Genomic DNA, 8,768 nt, shown 5'->3' on the forward strand with positions numbered 1-8,768 from the left:
AATTAGATTAGTGGTTTCTGTAACTGTTATACACAATCAGATTAGTGGTTTCTGTGACTGTTATACACAATCAGATTAGTGGTTGCTGTGACTGTTATACACACAATTAGATTAGTGGTTTCTGTAACTGTTATACACAATCAGATTAGTGGTTTCTGTGACTGTTATACACAATTAGATTAGTGGTTTCTGTAACTGTTATACACAATCAGATTAGTGGTTGCTGTGACTGTTATACACACAATTAGATTAGTGGTTTCTGTGACTGTTATACACAATTAGATTAGTGGTTTCTGTGACTGTTATACACAATCAGATTAGTGGTTTCTGTGACTGTTATACACATAATTAGATTAGTGGTTTCTGTGACTGTTATACACAATAAGATTAGTGGTTTCTGTGACTGTTACACACACAATTAGATTAGTGGTTTCTGTAACTGTTGTTACACACACAATTAGATTAGTGGTATCTGTAACTGTTGGTACACACACAATTAGATTAGTGGTTTCTGTAACTGTTGTTACACACAGTTAGATTAGTGGTTTCTGTGACTGTTATACACACAATCAGATTAGTGGTTTCTATGACTGTATACACACAATCAGATTAGTGGTTTCTATGACTGTCGTTATATACACAATTAGATTAGTGGTTTCTGTAACTGTTGTTACACACATAATTAGATTAGTGGCTTATGTAACACTATTGTTTGATTTTTAAAGATTTGTTTTTAAAAATATGATAGACATACACATGTAGTGATATGTTTAGTTAAACAATATGGAAGAAGATATTGAAAAATTACTATTTTTAGGAATACCGACACTAACAAATGTAAAACACACATATATATATAGTGAAACCTCATTAGTCCAGATATCAACAATGTGAATTACTTGTAATCTAGGTATTTCTTCATATTGATAAGTTGTCACAACAGAAAATATTTGTTTTATAAATCACAATAGCTATTTCTTATAACAAACATACATTTGTTATGCTTAAATGATTCAGTAATCTGAACATGCCTGGGGTTGATTATAAAAGAAAAATGAGGTGATAATGACTAACCACAAAATACCTGCACTAACAATATGTACTGATTTACAACAGTTTTTTTTCTGTGAACCACCTTCACTTGCAATGGTTACCAGTTTATGACAATTTTTCTGAGCAAGATCTTCACAGCAGGGACCTATGAAGGAACTGTTACAAATGTCGAGAGGTCAACAGAGTGATTTATTCTACAGTAATATCAAATCACAGTGCTCTAAATCAAAGACGTATTGAAATATCAGCTTCATTAAAATGTGATGTTTGTTTTTGCACGAGGAGGCAATACTATGTATTTTATATTCTGTACGTAAATCAAAATGATAATTTATGTGAAAATAGTGACAAAATATGCTACATTGCTTATGAAATTTTAATAATTATTGAAGACATATACAATAATAAACTATTAAGTTTAATGTACATATAGTTGTTTGTTTTTTCTACTAGTTGCATGCCAACCTTAGTATTTTGCATTCTTATATTTATCAATCAATAATGCATGCTATTAATTGAGTGTCAGTTGCTTTCAAAGTAACTGATTTCACTATCTGATTACCTCGATAATCCAGAAGAATAACTTCATTACAGGTGCTTTATGGTTAAAGAGATTTCACTCTAGTTATAAATCACATAGCCATTTAATACTGTGGTGTTTTTATGCTTGCAAGTCATAATTACTAAAGCACTTAGGAATTTGACATGAAAACCAAAACCTAAAAAATTTCAGTGTTGCGGTAGCTTATTGAAAAGAAACCAAAATATTCTGTCTTCTAGATGTGTATGGTGTTAAGTTTTTTTTCAGCAGCTTAGCAGTAATCATCTAAAGAAACTTGCTTCTGTATGTAATATAACCGTGCTTAATCTTCCTTTACAGCTCTATGAAGTTTCTGCTCTTCCAAAACCACCTGTTCACCTTCCTGGTTCTTTGAAGGAAGAGGCAAAAAAAACTAAAAGGTGAATCTCACAAAAAAAATCACAATCAAGAAAAAAAACATTTTCGTAGCATGTCGTTAGTGATCTTTCATCGAAAGGTTTCAATAAGAAATTTAACGTCTAAGAAACAAAATATGACCGTTTTTTGCTTTCTTTGGAAGGAAATTTCTGTTATTTGAGGAAGGAAGAAACTGTTTAATTAAATTTATTAAAGAAGATTCTGTAGTTCTAAATTGTTTTTTTTTTACTTAAAAGCTTAAATTTATATATTTTTCTTTAAATTGTTCTTGGTTTATATATTTGTCTCCTTAGATCCAACATCAATTGGAAATATGCCTAATGAATAAGATATTTAGTTTAGGAATTTAAAATGATAATCATATTTGATGGTGTTTCTTATTTTACTTTAAGAAAATGCTAGACACAGTAGGATTTGTTAAATAGGTGTTCGTTTTAACTTTCTTATACTTTCCTGCTTAGAAGGATCTGTTTAAGGAATGTGTGTATTATGTGTATGTGGTTGCAATCAAAGATTTTCATTCGTGTAAAATATAAAAATTTGCATAACTTAGGCCATAACATGTTATATAATTGTGTAACCAAAAACAAACTTTTTTTTGTTTTTGCTTAGCTTGTGCATTGATTTTCTTAAAATTTTAAATATTCCTCATTGCTGTATTTCTAAAGACAGAAATTTCTTTTACTAATTACTACCATAAAATTCAAATAGATGGGTTTTTGTGGTGTTAACTCTTTCACTGCCATAGTCACGTGTGTATTCTCCTCCAGAGCACTGTCGTGAGATTAGAATTTTTTAAAAAAAGGGTTTTTACCTTCATATTTCCTAAAGATCACCAGTTTCGAGCGATATTGAAATGTTTCACTTTGTGTTTTTTATTGTGTATATAAAAATAAATATGAAAAACCTTATCAGAAAACCAAAATGATTCCAGAATAAGTTAGAGTACTTGACTTACTTAATCCTGTAGACTCCCAGTGGAGCATAGGGCCGCAACAACACCTCGCCAATGGACTCTGTTCTGGGCTGTTCTCCTCAGCTGGGTCCACGCCATTCCGGCGGCCTTCGCCTCACTCCCGACTGATCTCCTCCACATCTGTTTTGGCCTCCCAGCTTTTCCCTTGTGGGTTCCAGTCCAAGGCCTGCCTTGTAACGTTGTCAACTGGTTTTCGCAGTGTGTGTCCGATCCAGCCCCATTTTCTTTTCCTGATGTCTTGGCTGACTGGATTCTGGTTGGTCCTTTTCCATAGCTCTGTGTTTGAGATCTTCTCTGGCCACCTGATGTTTAGATCCATGATGGGCCCGAGACATGGCGAGTTACAAACACCATCACCAACAAGATACAGACGTTTATCAACAAGTGCCTAAAGTTAGGGTACACAAGGGAGTATATTTGGACTTGGGATGTTAAGTGAAAGAACTATAGAAGAGCAAATAGTATTTATTTACATTTCATGTACTTTGATAAAAGCTGTTGACTGTGTTAACCATGGAGACCTTACAGCAGATTTGGGTAGATCAATTAGATATTTAAATTCTAAAGTCAGGAAGCAGCAGTTCAAACTGATGGAGAACTGAGCAGTTGGTTTTCAGGTAAGAGAGGCATATGATGTGGATTTGTGTTGTCCCAACATTATATAATTTGTATGCAGAGAGTTTAATGAAAGAGATAATTGATACTAAACTTCTTAGATCAAGGTTAAGAAAAACAGTATCTGTAATATAAAAAATATGCTGATGATAACACACTCAAGAGTCATAAAATTACTGCCTGCCTTTACTTTGATGAATATTCTGGGAGACTCCTCAGATCATAAAATTACTGCTGCCTTTACTTTGATGAATATTCTGGGAGACTCCTCAAATCGTAAAATTACTGCTGCCTTCGTTATGTTAACATTTATTCTGAGTCCTCAGTTTATTCTTTGATCAACAAAGCTTCTCAAGTAACTGTAAAATCTTCCTCAGATTCATCTGAGGAGTCTCCCAGAATATTCATCAAAGTAAAAGCAGCAGTAATTTTACGATCTGAGGAGTCTCCCAGAATATTCATCAAAGTAGAAGGTAAAGTATCAGAACAAGTAGAAGAGTTTACTTATTTATGGATAAATGTTAGCAGTGATGGCAAGTGTGTAAATAGAGACAAACCGATGGATTGTTTTCTTCGATCTGAAAGAGGGATTTTAAACTAGAACTGAAGAAAAAGCTACTGAAACATTACATATGATCAGTCCTATTTTATGGGATGGAAAGTGGATGCTGTCTGCAGAAACAAAATGAAAGTTGAAAATGGTGAAAATCAGCTACATAGAAAGAAAAATTAATGAGAAGGTTTTGAAATGTGCAAAGAAAACACCTGAACAAATATATATATAGGCAACAGAAGGCGCACTACTTTGGGCACGTAATTACATCTGTGGGAAGTTTGTTAAAGATTCTGATTTGTAAAATGAAAGGAAGAAGAATGAGAGAGACATGCTTGGTTCGACATTAGAGAATGCATTGAAGATGAGAACCTTGAATTACAAAAGTTAGTGAAGGCAGTGAAGAATAAAGAATCATGGGTGTCAACCCTCAGAAATGGGGAGAACATCATGACTGACTGAAAAATAAACATTACTCTAGCACTAAGAGAGTTGTTTATCTGTAAACATGGTGGTGAAAGAGTTAACTTGTAAAATTCAGTCGTTACTTTGTGTGTAAATAATTCTCTTTGCTTAAGACTTGTGAAAATTACTTTAGGTTTGGAAACATAACTTCCACCATATCTGTTTATGGATCTTGAACACATGCTTTGATCTTTCAGCGTGAAAAATCAAATCAGTGCTATAGAAGCCAAATTAAAATCCATGGAAAGGGAGAAAGAGCTGGAGCTGGAGAACTGCTTAGTTTCAAACTCACTTATTGGTTCTTCAACTAGAACTCTTCGAGATAATAGTGTTCAAGATAAACGGTATAAACCTTACACAAAGTCAACTCAACACAGAAATACTTCTTCCAAGAGAAGGTGAAATAATGTAACAAAAATAACTCCCACATGTATATAAAGCTCATTTTCTGCTTAATTGAAAATATTCTATCACCTAAAGGGGTGGTCCCATGTTGAAAGTTATTGAAAATAAGGCTAAATATGTTTGATACCACATTTTAATAAGAAAGAATCATTAAGTAAGTACCACACGTTTCAGTGACTGGTACCAGTAATACCTTACGATATCTAGATTATTTTCTAACTGTTGGAAGTGCATATTTTGTGGATGTTAGTATTTTGTAAGAAGGCTCGTTTACTAGTTTTGCTGACCCGCTTAGAATAACTGTACAGTTACTTTTTAAGCGTGGTTAATCTGTAAGTGTTTAAGAAATTACACAATTTAAAAAGTAACTGTACAGCTATTCTAAGTGGGTCAGCATGCCGTGGTTAATCTGTAAGTGTATTGTGTAATTTCTTTATGCTGACCCACTTAGAATAGCTGTACAGTTACTTTTTAACCGTGGTTAAACTGTAAGTGTGTATCGTGTAATTTCTTAGTATTTCAACTATGGAATAATGTTTTTTGTGATGAACTAGGCAAGACTGTTAAATACAAAACATAAGTCAAGCCTTATGAAAAAAGTTGATTAAAGCAATGGAGACAATTGTTTTGATCTCGGTAAACTCGCAGACTGTTAAAAAATATCATTTGAATCTTGTATGTGTATGTTCTCATAGAAACATTGAAGACAAAAATAGAAAAGATACTGGGAAATGTAAAACGTAAATGGACTGTAGTTTCGAGATACAAGCAGTAAGCTATTAACTACCTTTATGGCAAATAATTATTTTTAGCTTCTGTCATTTCACATATGTAATATCCTCTAGGTCTAATATCTTTACATATTCTATAAACTGAAACTTTTCAAATTGTTTGGGACATTTTATATTAAAATGTTTCTAACCAACTTTGCAGAGACTCCAATAGGAAATGCAGAAGAATGTGCCACAGTTTAGTATTGTGTTAATAGGTTTACATATTTAACACTTTAGCTTGTAGCCAGGGAAATCTGGAGAGCTGAAGGTTTACTATAGCTACAGTGGCTTGAGATGGTATATGTTCTGATTAAAGTGTGATTGAAAAAAAACATTTAGTTTAACATTTTATCTCATCTTAATCATGTTTCCAAAAGGTTCAGTCATTAATTTATAAAAAAAACTAGATGTTACAGTGTTCCAAAGCCATAGTATTTTTCTAAGAAACAATTAAAATTGCCTAATAAGCCCCACTTTACTGTTATATAATTTCCTTTATCCCAAACAAAGTCATGTGTTTTTTTTTTACTTTAAATTATTATTTTCAAATTCATTCAAGTGACCAAAGACAGTGAAGTGAGGATAATACATGCATTTTAATTGTTTCTTACAGTCAATGAATTTATTGTGTTGCCATACATCATCATTATACAGATATTAATCAGTATTTATTTTCGTTTATGTAACATGTGGATATTTTGAATAATGTTTGTTGTTTTATGAAAACTTGTATAAAGTTATAGACAGGCTCTGTTTATATCATGGGGATTTTACCATTAGTTTGCAATGAATATTGTAAACTAACAAACTTCAGAAGGAAGAAGGTCATGGTCACAGATACATTTTTAAATTAATTTTCCCAGTGATGTAAATATTTTTAAAAGAAAACAAAAAACTTGTAATTTGGCATTCATACACAGTGGTACACGAGTTGGTGATTTGATACAGTTCTAAGTCTTTTTTTTAAATTATCATGTTGTTTTTCTTATTCTTATATAATTCTGCTCTATTATATCCTTAACATTCTAGACCTAAAGATAACAAAATAACCCTGTATACCACATGTTAAGATAGATTTGATTTGTTATTTTATGTGTGTGTGCATTTTTGTAAATAATCAGAAACAAACCTCAGTTGTCCATTTTTTTTCTTAAATTAAAGAAGTTATAGCAGATAATTCTGGTTTATCATAAAAAAATTTTATTACTGAAGTTGACCATGTATTTCTAATGGATATTTCCACCTTACTTCCAGTAACACATGTTTTTGTATGTTAAGTTTCTTAAGTGTGTTTAAATGTAATTTGATTGTATCCCTTCATTTTTTAGTACAGACTCGGTCTGTCAAAATTTGAAACTAATTAGCTAACAAAAAATCTCCAAACACTTAAGTATGATCTTGTGTAAAAATAAATGTTTTGTTGCTTAATTGTAATAAAAGTCTTACTTTATGGCAGTGTGTATCATATGTCAATTTTGGCAATTTTTTCTACCATATTTGCCGATACAAGACAATGCCTGATTTACCCATCGTCTTATACACAGGTTCAAAGATAGAGTTCCAGTAAGAACTCTCCAGTTAATAGCATATTTAACCAAAACTACGTTGTTCCTTTAACGTTTTGCATTTTTTTTTAATATGTGTGTTGACATAATGCCACCTACTGGAGTACAATAACATATTTGTAATTGTATCATTTGTCTTGATTCTCCATAACTAGAAATTATTTGTCTCGTGTACTAGTTACAATTAATCAGGACATTTTTGATTTGAAATGTATTGATCTCATCCGTCGTACTAGAATATTGCTGATATTATATAAAAAATAAGTTACTTTCTTAACATACGCTAATTTTGTAAACATGTTTGTATAGTAGATCATTATATCGTAAGGTTTAGTATTTTTGTAATAGAAAAGGAATTCAACTGTGATGAAAACTTTGTAAAATTCTTTTTTTACATGTTTGTGACTTAAGTTATTCTTTATTGAGCTGTCTGTAGCGTTTGAAGAGCATGAAAAAACACTTATGGTTGTATTAATTACCCCAAAGCACAGGTTAGCACATTTTAAAAAGAACTTCTTAGAATATCTTTACAAAAGTAACATCCTAGACTTGCTTGTTAATAGAGGTCGTCCTATACACTGAACCTCAAAGAAATACACTTAATTTGCTGAACAAATCCGGGGTTGTCACACACTGGCAAGTACAGTATATATTTTTCTGACTTAGCTACATGACAATGTTAGAAACAGTTGAGAAATTTTGAGCGACCATATTAAGATAGTTATTGTGTTACAGTACAGTAACAATTATAACTGTTAGCAACATTCATGTTAATATGACAATACATATACAAAAGAGTATGCAGGGGGGGGGGACTAGAAGGACGTATCTAAAACTTTGTAGACTGTAATTATAAGTGATGCCTACTTAATGCAAGGCCCGGCATTGCCAGGTGGTTAGGGCGCTCGACTCTCAATCTGTAGGTCGTGGGTTCGAATACCCGTTCCACCAAACATGCTCGCCCTTTCAGTTGTGGGGGTGTTATAATGTGATGGTCAATCCCACTATTCATTGGTAAAAGAGTAGCCCAAGAGTTGGCGGTGGGTGGTGATGACTAGCTGCCTTCCCTCTAGTCTTACACTGCTAAATTAGGGACGGCTAGCGCAGATAGCTCTCGTGTAGCTTTGCGCAAAATTCAAAACAAACACAAAACCTTCCTATATATATTTATTATTGTTATCTTACAGGCACATTTTCTAAATACATTGGTTCAAAAACTGTTTGTAAAATATTTTCATTGTTTCAATCTAAACAAAAGAGAAACTCACTAATACTTGAATAATTTCTGATATTAGATTAAAAAAACAACAACTGAAACTATAGTTATCGAGTTTTAAAGCTTTTGCTGTTATTTTAAAATGGTTTATTTGTGTTTATTTACTGAGAGTTTTGGAGTAAAGATGGC

General features: G+C 32.3%; 1 protein-coding gene across 1 annotated transcript in view; it reads left to right on the forward strand.

Annotated features, from left to right (window-relative positions):
• The window catches only part of LOC106460429 (probable RNA-binding protein 18), a 14,912-nt gene extending 9,550 nt beyond the window's left edge, over window positions 1-5,362 (forward strand). Inside the window, exons 4-5 of the mRNA XM_013920124.2 lie at window positions 1,934-2,013; window positions 4,818-5,362. Of these exons, the coding sequence (XP_013775578.2) occupies window positions 1,934-2,013; window positions 4,818-5,022 (285 nt within the window). The 3' untranslated portion in view covers window positions 5,023-5,362. The remainder of the gene's footprint in view (window positions 1-1,933; window positions 2,014-4,817) is intronic.
• The last annotated feature ends 3,406 nt before the right edge of the window (window positions 5,363-8,768 follow it).

Source organism: Limulus polyphemus, unplaced genomic scaffold, assembly GCF_000517525.1.
Source record: "Limulus polyphemus unplaced genomic scaffold, Limulus_polyphemus-2.1.2 Scaffold768, whole genome shotgun sequence".
Taxonomy (NCBI): domain Eukaryota; kingdom Metazoa; phylum Arthropoda; class Merostomata; order Xiphosura; family Limulidae; genus Limulus; species Limulus polyphemus.